Source organism: Orcinus orca, chromosome 17 (genome assembly GCF_937001465.1).
Source record: "Orcinus orca chromosome 17, mOrcOrc1.1, whole genome shotgun sequence".
Classification (NCBI taxonomy): Eukaryota; Metazoa; Chordata; class Mammalia; order Artiodactyla; family Delphinidae; genus Orcinus; species Orcinus orca.
The window spans coordinates 72,983,659-72,998,821 of NC_064575.1; the positions used below are offsets into that span (position 1 = coordinate 72,983,659).

General features: G+C 41.4%; 1 protein-coding gene across 5 annotated transcripts in view; it reads right to left on the reverse strand.

The window, feature by feature from the left end:
- Positions 1 to 265: 265 nt before the first annotated feature.
- Positions 266 to 15,163, reverse strand: part of WASHC5 (WASH complex subunit 5) — a 53,843-nt gene continuing 38,945 nt past the window's right edge. For 3 of the 5 annotated variants that reach the window (XM_004265324.3, XM_033419814.2, XM_033419813.2), the window contains 9 exons: positions 14,548 to 14,710; positions 14,063 to 14,165; positions 13,895 to 13,974; positions 11,407 to 11,510; positions 10,497 to 10,626; positions 8,959 to 9,055; positions 5,487 to 5,640; positions 4,587 to 4,674; positions 1,427 to 1,830 (listed from right to left, as the gene is read on the reverse strand). In XM_004265324.3, the coding sequence (XP_004265372.1) occupies positions 1,774 to 1,830; positions 4,587 to 4,674; positions 5,487 to 5,640; positions 8,959 to 9,055; positions 10,497 to 10,626; positions 11,407 to 11,510; positions 13,895 to 13,974; positions 14,063 to 14,165; positions 14,548 to 14,710 (976 nt within the window). In that variant the 3' untranslated portion in view covers positions 1,427 to 1,773. Of the gene's footprint in view, positions 596 to 1,426; positions 1,831 to 4,586; positions 4,675 to 5,486; positions 5,641 to 8,958; positions 9,056 to 10,496; positions 10,627 to 11,406; positions 11,511 to 13,894; positions 13,975 to 14,062; positions 14,166 to 14,547; positions 14,711 to 15,163 lie in introns of those variants that run through there. The other 2 variants (XR_004480960.2, XM_033419815.2) reach the window with 2 other exon arrangements.

Here is a 15,163-nt window from a genome sequence, read left to right on the forward strand (position 1 = left end):
AAAGAGCAGTAAAATACAACCAGGAATTTTAAGTAACTACTTCAGATTCTAACGATTAGGGCTAAAATTTTATTTATAAAATAAAGCTTTTATAATTAACATTTCTCTTGTTCAACTTTTAAGTTGAAATTTTTTCAGTTGAGGAAATTTTTCACTAGCCAGATCACTTCACCTTGTTTTAGGACAGTGTATGTGGACTCATTTGCTTGGTTTTGTGAAATTCCCCTCTGATAAATCATACACTTCAATTGTCTGGTTAAAAATACACTTTCTTAGATCTCACCTTTTTATTAGCAGCTGGCTTTCTATGCGGGGAACATTTTCACAGAGAACTAAAGCTCTCATTTCATGCAGTTACTGCAGTGCATCTGATTACAAATGAGAAACAGCAAGATAGTTTTGAGAAGTGGACGTACGATGGCCACAGACTTACCGGCTGAGTTCACGTGTCAGCTTCGGTGGGTGAGACTCCCAAACTCCTTACATGCCAGGCAACTTTCAGTTCACTTTTAAAATTCCTCCCTGGGTTTCCACCAAGCTGGGCTGATAAGCCTTCTGCTTCCCTCTGCTGACTAGATGCTTTTTAAAATCCTTTCTACAATGATGGTGAAATGAAGCATATAAAGTCATTTTTTTTCTCTTCCAGTATCTTAGGATTTGAGACCTTCTGACAAAAGAAATAACTTACCATAAAATCAGAAAACTGAAGGGAACCAGAGAAATCATTAGCCCTGATTTTATAGATGATGCCAGTAGGCTACCTTGGGACAAAGTTTAACTAGTGGCAGAATCAGGACTCAAGCTTTGCCTCCTGACTACAAATTAATGCTGCTTTTCTTACTATTTGCTAACTGACTGTCAAGCACATTTCAGATACTGGGTGTTTTTTGTTTGCTTCTTTGCTTGTACCTCTCCTCTCCAGAGGACATAGCTATACAGTCAGAGTTAAAACACCTTTCTTACTCTTATCTAAATCGCCACAAGAGGATGGCAGCTCCTCTTTCAGGGTAATTTTCATTCAGAAGTGATTTAGGATTTTGGAGGAGTTAAAAGCTAATGGCTAAGCTGTTATAAAAAAAAAAAAAGGGAGTGGGGACTTGGGGTGGGGCTCAGGGCTTGCTGAGGAAGGAGCAGCTGAAGTTGGGGAGTCCTACAGAAGGGCTGCAGGGAACCCCCAAGGTATCTGGATTGGAAGAGGACATTGAGCCTCAGACATGAACAAACTTCCATGGTACGTGGTCCACGGATTGCATGGTCTCTGCATCTGCTACTAGTCTCTCTGGTCCCCATGTGCCTGCCAGCCTGTCGTGGATGTGACCATGGACACAACACTGGACCTACCAGGCTCCTCTCTTACCTTCCAGACGAGGTTTTTTGCAGGGTGAATATGTGGTTTTTGAATCATAGGCAGAAGGATGACTTTGGGTACTGGCAGTACTATTTTACTGAAAATCTGGAGTTGCACAAATAGTTCTCTAGAACATAAAACTAAATGGATTTATACACAACAATTACACTCAGCATTTATAAGAGGCAGTACAAAATGTGTTCTGCTTCTACATGATATAAATTGTATATAATACCATGATTTAAACAATATTAATTAGTTCCGTGAAATACATCTTACTCAGAACGTCTGACGTTTCCCACAATAAAGGGAAAAAATGCAGTTCTTTGAGCAGTTGAGTTTCTTTTCATTTCCAAGTTCATTTTAGTGACGGTGGGAAGATTTAAGGATAATCCTTCCATTGAAGACGCAGAAGTCAAAAAACGTCACAGGACTGTTCTGAACTCATCAAAAATGAAATTAGGCACGTGTGCTTCAGCAACCTAAAAAAAATAAGAGTTAACTTTCATAGTGTTATAAGAAGCAATTCAAATTTTTCCATATGAAAATTAAAGACACGAAGACATCCTTTGGAGCAAGGTGAATCACAGGGAAATACTGGGCCACTAATTGAAACCGCCACCTTCTGCTTCTGGTGTCCTACTGCTGGTGTCTAATTTCTTGGCACTGCTGACATCTAAAGGGATGCTATACAGCTCCCTGTCCCCCCACCCCCGCCCCAGACGTGAGCTCCTTGGCTCTTAAAGGCACTTGGATCTGCAAGGATGCGCATGCCTCTGGGAAGTACTAAGAAGTAGTCTCAGGTCACCTCATAATTAACTGATGGCCAACCTCAGTCACTTGCCAGAACGGGACATCTGGCAAGTGACTGAGGCCAGAGGAGGAAGACCCTCAAAGGCAGGCATTCCTTAACTGTGCTGGGGAAGCCCTCAGAGGGGTGGGACTGGGTAAATGGGGTGGAATGTAGAACTAGGTGATCTCCAAGCACTAGAAATTGGTAGTCTTTAAGAGCAGTATTTAATTTTTTTCTGACTATAAAGTTATCACCTGCTAATTAGAGAAAATTTAGCAAATGTAGAGAAGTATAAAAAAGGAATAATCTCTAATCTCAATTCCTTATGAGAAAACTAAAACTGCTAATTATTTTGTATCAAATTCTTCCAGTTTACACACACTCACACACACACTCAAAACTAGAATCACATAATTTTCTGTCCTTCTGCTAAATTTTATGTTCTGAATATCCTTACATGTACATCTTGGTGAACTTTTGCATATATACCCAGCAGGTAAATTTCTAGCAGTGGAATTGCTGGGATCAGTAAGATATTACAAAAGTTTTTTAAATAGATAAAGTCAAATTGCCCTCTCCAGAGATAAGCAAATTTACATTCCCATTGATAGTACTGAGAATTCCCATTTCTTTGAAACTTTCCCAAGCACTGGACGCCCAACATTTTACTTTTTACCCATTTTACTGTTACTTTGATTCATGTCCCTTTAATGTAAGGTTGAACATCTTCACAAATGTTTACTGGCCACTTGTATTTCTTTTCCTGAAAACTGCCTGTTTCCTGAAAGCTCCCATTTTTTTTTTTTTTCGGTTGGATTGGTTATCTTTTTCTTATTGATCTAGAAGAGCACACTATAAGTTAGAAAAAAAAAGTTCTTTTGTTAATAGTTTTCCCAATTTTTAAAAAAAAATTTTGAGACATCTGACAGAGAATTGTTTCATTACATTCAGCACTTATAAGAGATGAAATCTCTAAATCCTTTGTGGCTTCCTCCTTTGGTGTTATATATAGGATGTTCCGCTTTAGCCTAAGTTCTATGAATTTTTTTTTTTTTTTCGGTACACGGGCCTCTCACTGTTGTGGCCGCTCCCGTTGTGGAGCACAGGCTCCAGACGCACAGGCCCAGCGGCCATGGCTCACGGGCCCAGCCGCTCCGCGGCATGTGGGATCTTCCTGGACCGGGGCATGAACCCGTGTCCCCTGCATCGGCAGGCGGACTCTCAACCACTGCGCCACCAGGGAAGCCCAGTTCTATGAAATTTTAAAAAATTCTAACCCCCCTCCAACTTATAAACATTATCTGGGATTTTGATTATAACTGCAATAAGATTATAAACTAGAAAGAACTAATACTTGAGTTTCCTCATTCAGAAATGTGGACTTCAAAATTTTATAGTTTTTTCCTAAATATTCTTTCATATCTCTTACAGAGTTTATTATTCTTGGCTATGTTATTTCCTTGCTAATTCTGTCAATAGGATCTTTTTCACATTATAGTTTTGAATTGGTTATTAGTGTATTCACTTTTTATATTATGTAATCAGCTTACTTTCTGAATTCTTATTGTTTTAATAGTTTTCCACAAGTTTCTACTGGGTATTCAAGGAAGACAAATTCATTCTCAAAACAAATTTGTCTTCTTTTCATTATGCATTTTAAATCTTTCATTTCCTATTCTATTGTCTGGAACCTGTACAACAAAAGCAGCAGTGAGCATCAGCATCACCATGTAACTCTTATCGTCCTGACCTTGATGAGAATGCCAGTGGCACTTAGAATTAAGTCTGACCTTGCTAGTTAATTTTAAAAGCATCATCTTTGGTTTTTGTTATAAAAAAGTAACTTTGATTCCTAACCTACTAATTTTTCAAAATCAGAATGGCTTTTCAGCATCTATTGAAGGTTTTTTTATATTTCAGGGTCAAGCTCTCCACTCTCAACTAAAACTTACCAAAGTGGAATTACTACTGAGAAAAGAAAAGAGTATCTTAGGAGGTGGAAAGTAATCTGTCATTTTTGGAAACGGTGGTTGTATAGCACTTCAACCATGGTGTGAACTTAGCCAAACTTGCTGTGGGAAGCAGGTTACTGTAGAGATGAAAAATGAAGCACACAATCATTCTCTACCCCGACCCCTTAAGGAATTCTCCCCTGGAGCTCATCTTAGCTCCTCCTCAACAGGCTGAGCTGCAGACCGGAGGAGGGTGTGGTAGAGGGCAAGAAGAGGGAGGAAGCTGTGTTCAACCCTGTCTTCTCGCAAAGCACTGAACACGTGGAGGAGGGGGAACATCTTAGAGCCGAGCCGGGGGTAGAGCAGGGCGAGGGGCTCAGAGGTGTCCACTGGGAATGAGCCTCTGGACTTCATTCCTCATGGGTCCAAGGCTATGCTTCATACCATCTTTCTACAAAAAGGGCATTAATATTGTTCTTTATCTACTGCTTACCCTCCTGGGTAGCTTTGTGTACCGAACATAATCCTCCAGAAACAGAAGGGCACCCACAACATCTGCAGGCATTTCTGGTATCTTCTGGCTGCAACAGAGAACAGTCTGGATCAGTTAACTGCTTTGTACACAGTGGACCCTCAGTCAAAATACTGAAAGACTAAAAAAACGACAGATGACTAAATGAAGCCAAAGTAGAGGCACATCTACAGCACCTCCTCCTGAGTCACAGCAAGCCAGATCTTGCTGGCCTGTCTTCAGAACACAGCCCGGAGGATGGAATCAAACTTCTCTGAACGGCCTACACGGGGCTTCACCACATGGTGCCTGCTGACCCTTTAGGGTAGCAGAGAAGGAGACTCAGGACCCAGCATCTCATGCAAATAACTTGTTTCTTCCCAGAAAAGCCACATTTGGGGTGGGGGAGGGGAGAACTAAAGGTTTACAAGCTTTATATCACGTAGGAACTTCCATGCAATTCGTTCCATTACACACCAGGAACTCGGGCTATGCTGCCCACGAGGTGCTCCCTGACACTCCACTGGAGGGTGGAGCCATCCCTGGGCAGTGGCCCAGTGGGAAGACACAGGCTCACTGAGGTCTGAGCACAGTGTCCAGGATGCAGAGGGGCAGGCCTGTACTTTCTCCCCACGGAGCTTGCTGATGGTGGTTATGACGCATTCACAGTGCGTGCTCCCAGGGCTCCTCGGCAGAGTGACTAAGGATGGGCACACCTTTAATTGCCCCAAACAAGGAGATGTGCCCCGACCTGCTTTACAGAGCCAGGTGAGCAGTCAGTTCCTGTCTCTACTAGGGGGATGATAAGAGGAATTTGCCATGCGAGGTTCCCAGCCCATTCTGTAACATCAATTCCATTTTTTCCTGGTTGGCCTTCTGTACCTTGTACACTGCTCCACTGTGGAGCGGATAAACTGGCCGATCAATGCCAGGAACTGTTCTGTGTACCGGGAATGAAACTGCTTCAGCAGGGTGAGCAGTCCCAGCACGAGTGGCGGCCAATCCACAGGGTCGGCAGGTTTTCGGCAGACCATGCCTGCAAGGACCGACAAATTACAAATTACCACCAAGCGAACTGCTTGCCTTAGGCAACATTCATTTAGTATGAATGTTCGTGAATGTCAAAACGTCTGGGGCCCACATCATCACTGGCAGGTGATTACGTGAGGGAATGATAATCCAGGACTACGTTTTGAATTAGGCCCAGGATTTGGTGGAGGCTTCTAGTGGCCTGAAGGATTCAACATCCTAAAATGGGTACTAATTTTTATAATTACCATCACTGTTTCTTCTGGATTATATAATTAATGGATGCAACTGTAGAAAATTTAAAGATATAGATAAACGTAAATGAGGAAATAAAAATTGCCTAGAATCGGCTTCTGTTAATGGCAGCATGGCATACTAAATACCTTGAAGTACTCTCTTAAATGAAAACATTCAAAATGCTGGATAAGATTTTAAAAGTATCTTTAAACACAAGGTTAAATGTTACACAAGAAAAGAACGTGCAGAAATCAGGACAGTCGAAGAAGGAAATATGTCAAGTGAGTGAGTGAGTGCCAAAGCTGGCCTTTTCACTAAGGATTTCTGCCCAAATCTGGAGACCTTGACCTTCTGCCTGAATGGCTGTATGGGGAACAGGAGACAGACCACAATGTTGAAAACAAAACAAAACAAAACAAAAGGACGTGGGTTAAAGCCCTGGTCCGGGAAGATCCCACATGCTGTGGAGCAGCTAAGCCCGTGCACCACAACTACTAAGCCTGTGCTCTAGCGCCCGTGAGCCACAACTAGTGAGCCCGCATGCCACAACTACTGAAGTCTGCACGCCTAGAGCCCATGCTCTGCAACAAGAGAAGCCACTGCAATGAGAAGCCCGTGCACCGCAACCAAGAGTAGCCCCTTCTCGCCACAACTAGAGAAAGCCCGTGCGCAGCAACAAAGGCCCAACGCAGCCAAAAATAAAAATAAATTAATTAATTTTAAAAAAAGGCAATCAACCCAATTTAAAAATAGGCAAAAGACTTGAACAGACACTTAACAAAGAAAAATATAAAGAAACAAACAAACAAAAAAGATATAAAGAACGGCCAAAAAGCACTTGAAAAAGTGCTCAACATCATTAATCATCAGGGAAAGGCAAGTTAAAACTCTAATGAGATACCATACACACTCATTAGAATGGTTCACATTAAAAAGACTGAGATGGCCAAATGCTGATGGGTTGTAAAATGGTACAACCACTTTGCGAAAAGGATTGGCAGTTGATTAGAAAGTTAAACTGGTCAGACAGAGCCGCAGATCCCATATTTGGGTTTTTGTGAAGACTGGAAAAACTTACTTAAGATGCCAAAACAAGTTACCTAACCCAGGCCTTGGCAATTCCAAATTACTCAATGCCCACTGCAAAAGACTCTAGCCATACTCAGAACATGGAGAAGTAATCCTTTCCAGGTGGAGAACAAAAGTGATGTTTACAACAAAAACTTCCTCTGAATGAGCACCACAGAGATTCTTCCTTAAAAGACCAATGCAGGCGTGCGTTTGTCAGATCAGTCTTGAGAACAATGCTTACAAGGTTAAATAAATGTTTTTAGGGTCCACAAACATGCTGATGTTCCTTCCTCAGTCCTGCTTTTCTTTAATTTGATCCCCGACTTAACACATCAGCCTAATTCATGAAAAGTACTGTAGCCAGGGGACTTCTCTGGTGGTAGAGTGGGCACAATGCAGGGGGCACAGGTTTGATCCTTGGTCAGGGAACTAGATCCGCAACTAAGAAGTCAGCATGCCGCAACTAAGAAGTCAGCATGCCACAACTGAAGAGTCTGCATGCCGCAACTAAAAAGTTCCCACATGCCGCAATGAAGATCCCACGTGCTGCAACTAAGACCCAGACGGCCAAAATAAATAAATAAATATTAAAAAAAAAAAGAACTGTAGTCAGGTATACATACATTTCTAAGACACTTAACAGTTTTGTTCTGTTTTGTTTAAAGATTTGGGAATTCTGATCTTCCACTATCACTATTCCACTGGAATAGTGACATATTTCCCATAAGGAGTTGTATAATCAAGGAGCCTGACCTTAACCATACATGCAATGAAAGAAATATTACCTAAGAACGAGACCACTGAACAAACCGTCTTAATGAAAACAAGGTATCTTCATGCACTGACAACTCACCATTATAAAGAAGCATATATTCTTATTTTGTAATAACACAGGGACAAGAGAAGGAGGTCATGAATCTCTGAATCTTGAGATGAACTTTTAAGTCCATCTTGGGATGGTTCTTTACATTGATTTTGACCAACATACAGAAAAGGATCCAGCATCAGATAAGCATTTGCTCTGTGAGAGGTACTGTCATAGGTATTTTTGAAATCTGCTTGGCCTGAGAGGTTAAGTAACTTGGCCAAAGTCACACAGGTGCTAAGTCATGAAGCCAGAATCCAAACACACACGTGTTCCCTCCCTCTTATGGCAAGGACTTACTGGGCGCCACCATGCCCTGCATTCTGTGGCTGTAACAGGTATTGTTATTGGGGCTGTGTCTGGAATCAAGGAATCTTTTTGAATGAGGGAATAAAAACCTTACAGAGAATCCACATCTTTATCCTAAAAAAAAACCTTTTGGAATAGGAAGGGAAATACTTGAAGGAAGAAATATATTTTGGAATTGCTGGTTAAAAAAAGTATACAGTTACATTCATGGAAAAGCTCTTACAATACTTTCAGAGTAAATTAAACTCTACAGCAGACTCTAAAAATCTCTACTTAGATATAAAGTTTGGAGACAGAGGAAATACCCGGGAATGTTATAAAAATGTTCAAGATAAAGTCAATGACAAAAAAACATTGGGTTATATCCTTGGACAGGACAAATATACTGATAGCCTTTGGTATCTATTGTTTGTATCAAGTATTTTCAAAAATAAAGTACTGGATATCCCTGGATTAGTCTCCTGTATGTAACCATATTTTTACTCTTCATACCAAAGTTCCAGATACACAGTAGGCACATGACACTTGCTGAAAGAACATTAACCAAAAAGAAGTTTCTTTCCCACCATAATCAGCTCCTTAAAGAAGAGAGAAGCAAAGGTCCCACACATTTTACAAGTTGGATAATCAGCCACTGTAAATTAAAGGTGGATTATACTTGGTTGATATTAAACCCACCGTCTGCATCATATTTCAGAGGCCCAAAGACATGGATTTTATAAACACGCAATTAACTATGAAAGACCTCATGTGTGACATAGCATTCTATACCAAGAGCTATTTGGTTAGATGTTAATCTACTGTTATTGTTCCTTACTGCAAAGAATAAATGTCATACAGTACCTAGGTTTTTGCTGTACTGAAGTTTTGGCAACTGGGCGATCAAAAATAGAAAGTTGACAACCGGGAAGTAGGGTAAGCGCTTTGTTGTTATGTATATCTGGAAAGAGAAGGGAAGAGATGGGCTCTTCACATCACACAATACCACAGAACACACTTTCAAAGGGAAGCTGCCATTTATTTGTTTGCTCTTCTGACTGCTGAAAACTAGGATGGTTCCATTAACTTGCTGCCTTCAGAGTTTTATTTACCACTGACCATTCCCCCACCAAACAGATACCCACTTGACAATTAGCCCTGTTGGGATGGGAACAATTTTGCTTAGATTAGCAGTTACCTCCCCCCTGAATCCTGTTAATGTCAGCAACAAAAGGAGGGGAGAAAAAGGCGATGAGCAAGAAAGTCAAGGCAAAGCTGGAAGGAGGGCAGAGGGAGGGAAAGAGAAAGAGGGAGAAAGAAAGAAGGAAAGACCCGCAGAGCAGTGCGTGGCGGCGTGTAAGCAGATGTCTCTTTGTCCAGTGGCTTTCCCGCAGGCAATGCCACAGAGCAGTCTCTGGATGTAGCATCACCCCAGTTCACGGGGCAGAGAAGTACAGTCAGAACACACCCAGCCGTCTCCCTCCTCCCTGTTGGACTGGTTCCCTGGCAGGTGGGGTGGCATCCTGGCCAGGAGCGCCCGCTCTGGTCAGACTGCCAGGCTCCATCGCTGGCTAGTGTGGAGCCCTGGGAAGTTATCAACCTCTGAGCCTCAGGATCCTCCCCCAACAAGGGCACATTTAAGGGACTGCTTTGAGATCAAGTGACAGCACCCATCGTGGGGTTAACACAGTGCTTGGCACATAATTACAAAATGTTAGGTGCTATTTAGGTTCATAATTTTTTACCCCAAACCCAGGGGATTGTACAGATTTCAGAATTTCATATTACAATAAAGATTTTAGAAAGGTAATATAGAGTCTAGGGTAACAACCTGTAACGAAAGTTATCAGTATTTCGGCATCAAAACATGAAAATTCACAGGAGTATAAACAGCCACGAGTCAGTTTGGGACGGGTTTTGGCACCAAGTGAGATCTGGCACCAACTTGTGGAAAAAACTTTCAGTTCTCAGAGGTTTATGGAGATCACAATTGCAGAAAAGGACTTGTGGCCCCAGACTATGATCGTGATTACTGTCAGCCACAGAGGGAAGTATCTTTGGGCAAGAAGGATCAATGCCACCATTTAGCTGCAGTTCAAATACCAACCCGCAGAGAAACCTAAAACGCATCTCCTATAGATATAGCGCTTTTCACTTTTCAACGAGTTCTGACAAAACACTGTATCACTTGATTCCCACAGCCCCGAGTGAGGCAGGGACGGTGTGATCATCCTCATATTACACGTGGGAAACGGGAGCCCAGAAAGGGCGGGAACTCAAGAGAAGGGAGGCTCTAGGATGGGAACCAGGTCCTCCCAGTACCTGAGCACAGCGATCTGGGCCAGATGGCCTTAGGTACCACACTATCCCCCACCACACCATCATATATTTTAATCGTTAACCTTGTTCAGTGGGTTGTGGATGCCAGCTGCCTCCAGGTAGGCTGTGATTTCATATAAGAGTGTGTTATCTTCTTTGGGGTAAGGAAGTGAAGGGTCCTGGTAGTGGGCTTCAATATCTGCTAGGAGAGCCCTAGATGAAGGTGAAGGAAAACAAAAACAAAAACAACAGTGATAAACATTAGAGATAAAATGAATCTAGACAACAGTTAATACAAGCTATGATCTTCCAGGGATCCAGTGTCCTCACCTGTAAAACAAGGGCTTGATCCTTCTAATTCTCAATTTCCCTACCTGTGATTGGTTACAAATGGAAAATTTGACCTAGAATTACATTATCTTTTGGAGTTCACCCAAATCAAATGCTTTCACCATTCAAAGTTTTATGAATTGACTGAACTGCTTTCACTACCTACTTTGTCAAAAGCACTGACTTTGTGACCAAGAAGCACAGATTATTTATCTTGAAGCAGGAGGCTCGAAAAGAGAGCAAGCTGAAGGAGAGGTAAAGGGTGTGGCTGTGCACCAGGACGCGTTCTCACAGACACACCCGGGCAGCAGTGCGCTTCCACCGCCCTCAGAAGAATTAGTGACTCAGTCCTGTGGAAAGCCAGGTGTGGATTTTGGTAATAATTGCCTTCTCAGTCTGTGCAAGTACCTAGCATGGTGTCTGGTGTGTATTAAGTGATCAATATATGTTGGCTGAATAAATGAATCTATCAAAAAAAAGAAAAAAAAAAGAGAGACAGACCAAGACAGATTTGATTACCTATGGGAAGAAAGCCTGTAAATTCAGAGAGCCTTCTCACTCAAGAAGAACTTAAAAGAGCAGGTATTGAACAAGAAACTGGAATGCTAATCGATGATGAACAATCCAGGCCCACAGCTGGCTGTTTCAAATGCCGGCACTTACTTATTGAGATTCTCCAAAGCAGCTGCCAGATGTTTGGAGTCAAACCGACAAGAATAATTTAATTCATTGGCAATCTGTTGTCTCAGAATCTGCATCTGCCCAACCTGTGAACAAGCAAGAGAGAGAACAGGTAAACTACACAAGGATTTCAAACAGATAGCGAGGAGACAGACAAAAAGATGACGAGCTTTTATTGGAAGGATCACAACATTATAAAGAAAAATTCAAGGATTTCCTGGACTGCCTTTATGGCTAAGGCCAGCATCATCCCTAACGGAGCAGAGGACCCTTCAAGAAATGTCTGGAGAGATTCCTGTACACCAACTTCAAAATAGCCCTGACGTCTAACAGTTTACAAAGTGATCCATTAATGCTCAATTGTCCATGGATTAAAGGTGTGTGTTTTGAAGCTCTATTTTTGATCTTTTGGAATAAATTCTCCATGTTCAGTACCCACTAATGAGAAGCCCTACTTCCTTTATTTGTCCTAAACTGAAATTTCTCAAGTCCTAAGGATGTCATTTCACTCTAATATTCGGTCAATATAAGCCTGTCTACATCACTCAGGATTACAGATCAAGAAATAATCTAGGTAATAAAATAATCTACATACAATCTTCCAAGAAGGCCCTTCTAACAATGATAACCCCGAATCCGGAGGTTCTTAACCTTTTGTTGGCACCTTGGACCTCTTAAGGAATCTAGCGAAGACTATGGACATTGTCTCAGAATAATTCTTTTGAATGTACGAAATAAAACATACAGGATAACAATGGAAGCCAATTGTAACAAAATGTAATTCGCAAGCTATTAAAAGAATGGATTTGTGACCCGGAGTTATGCTAACACAGTGGATCAACCATTGTAATTTCCAAGTAATGATGAGCATAAAGGATATTTGGAGGTATCCATGGCGACTGTCAGGTGTTAGGGAATTATCTTTGGGTCAGTTTGAGGTAAGAGTTCAGCTGGCTCTGACAAGTTCAATTTGTTGGTATCATAAAGTCAATAGTATACCCTAACTTTTTATGCAGTAAATTCCTTCTTTTTTCTAGAAAAGCTATCCCTAAAAGATTAGTAAAGGGGAGAGGAGGAATACGAAGGGAGGTTGTTTAGTAATGATGGCAACAATAAAGAAGAAATGAACACATTTCCTCTGAGTTGTTGGGAGCACAGAAAGGAAAAAAAAGAGTAGTCTTCTCTAAGAGCGAAGAAAAGGTATCATTTAGATCAATGGACCTTATAACAGTTAAAAGTGTCAAACGACCTCAAATGTACTACCTTCGATCACTATTCTTACGAGGCTACTCTACTTATGTCAAGAAAATAAAAGTGAATCCAAAAAAATGCTATTTGTAAGTAAGAAACCTTTTATTAACAGAAAACTATTATTATTTAAAAATTAGAATAGGGCAAGGCCAAGAAAACAGTGGGTTCTTCCAGGCCACTCAAAAATGTCCCTCCAACCTTGTCTCTGCCCATATAATTCCTTGCTTAATTCTAGATACTCTATGTCAAGGATTCCCTAGAAAATACCAATCTGGAAATGGAAAAAGAAATAAATGCAGTTTAATGCAACTTGTTCTTATTTAAATAAGATCCTGGAGAGGTTAAGGAGCCTGGGAGGTGATAAGCTCATTCTACCTATTTGTTCGCCTATTAGAGAGCTCTGGACTGTCACTCTTTCTCTCTGTGATTTCTCTAGAGCTGCACTGACCAAGAGAACAGCCACTGGCTGCCTGTGGTTGTTTAAATTTAAACAATTAAAATGAAATAAAATTTGAAATTCAGGTCCTCACTCCCCACAAGCCACGTTCTAAGCGCCCAACAGCTCCATGTGGATAGTGGCTGCTGTCACTGTTGAACAGCACAAGTATTTCCATGCTGTTCCAGATTATTATGCCCATTTAGTGACTGCAGGTTCCCTAATTCAAGACAAAAAGACAAATTGGTCCTTGGGGGTTTTAATGTAAAGATCAGTGATTTAGACACAAGACTTGGCTACTATTGAATTACCAGCAATTATTGATACAACTAACAGTGGTCCATAATAGTCACTGGGAAACCTCCAAAGCCTCTTCTAAGCATCTCTGTAATCTCTCTTGGCTTCCTACAGAGGTGAGACTCAGGCCAGTCCAGATTAGGGTGGCAAACTGACAGCAGCTCATTAATGAACTTGTTACATGAGGATGGAGTATAGCTGAGGGAGGAAAACTTCTATTTCCTTCTGTGAAAGCACCTCTTGCCAAAAGTCATTTCAAAATGAAAGTTTTCTTCAGTGAAAGAAAAACAATAAATAGGCCAATGAAAAGCACAGTCAAGAACAGCCAAAGATCAAAAGAACTTAGAAATAATGACAAACTGAAATGTTGTGTTTTTGTTTTGATGGCCAAAGAAAGAAAAGTGGCTTTCTTTGGGCAACCAAGTTACAAGAAAATAATAATTAAAAAACCATAGCCTTGTTTCTCCCCTCTCTCCCACGACATACCTTCATGATAGCTTCCAGATAAGCGGTCCATATCTTCTGTGTTTTGGCAATGGCAGAAAAATAAATTTTATTCGAATTTGCTGAAAGGTTAAAATATGATTTTCTATTTAGTAACTTTGGAAAGGCTACAGTGTTCTCTCTACCTCAGCCTCGTTTTAGAACACTTACCTACAATGCTTTTTAGGGGGCTGATGGCATTCATGAGGGTTTTTAAAGTATCCTGCACAGTTCTGTCTCGCAAGATAATTTTCTGAAACATGCTGAGGAAATTCTAAAACAAGAAGGCATGATCGAAGAGCAAAACATAATGAATAAATACTCCAGTTAACTAAAATGCTATGCAGAACACAAACTAGCTGCATTCACACAACGCTACAAATAGGATGACAGGGAAGCAGCAACTTCCAGTTCCCATCAGAAACACCCCTGTTAGGAGGAGTTGCTGGTTTCCAAGATGAAATTCACAAGAACAGTCTACCCATAAAAATACTATGCTGGCCAAACTCCAGTTTATTCTCAGTTCTTATCTATTTAACAGGAGTCATATACACATGCCTGATATCAGTCTAGGAAAGCACGAAAGAAAGGTTAAACGAACTACTCTCTTCTCCGCCAGGGTAGCAGAAAACACGCACGAATGCCAAAAAGCTCACCTGTAACTCTTTGACAATCATGAAGCACAGAAGCCTGTCTAACCCATTCAGACCGAAAGTCCCCAAGGTGTTCTGGATTTCTGAGAAGAGGCGGCTGCTGGTCACCTCTTGATGGGTTTTCATATCATACCAAGTGTTCAGCTGGTCAATGTGGCATGTCATTCTAAAACAAAAACAAAACAAACTCAAAACCCAAAAGCAGCTCAGAATTCATCCTGAAGGGATGTGGGATGCAACAGGATTAGGGGCATTGGATAGGAAGAACAATGGTTTCATGATTTGCGCTTTAGTAACCTCTGCATCTAGACACCCAAGACATCTCACGGTGAACGTTCACTGGGCCAGGAAGGCAAAATTCAGTTAAATCACCTCTTCCTGCCCTTGCTATGTGACCAGTTGGACTGCTTCATTTCCACTGGGTTGGGCTGCTGTTTGGAGTCCTGTCTTGAGGACAAGGCTAGATTCGGCCATCAGGCTGGAAGGCTTTAGAGCCCTGTTGTCTCTCTGGAGGGTCTTTCTTTAAATATCCAGAGACTAGGGACAAAACACAGTCTTGTGTCATTTCCAATTTGGTAAGAAAGGAACTTCGAATCCTTGTGTCCTCACATCTGAGACT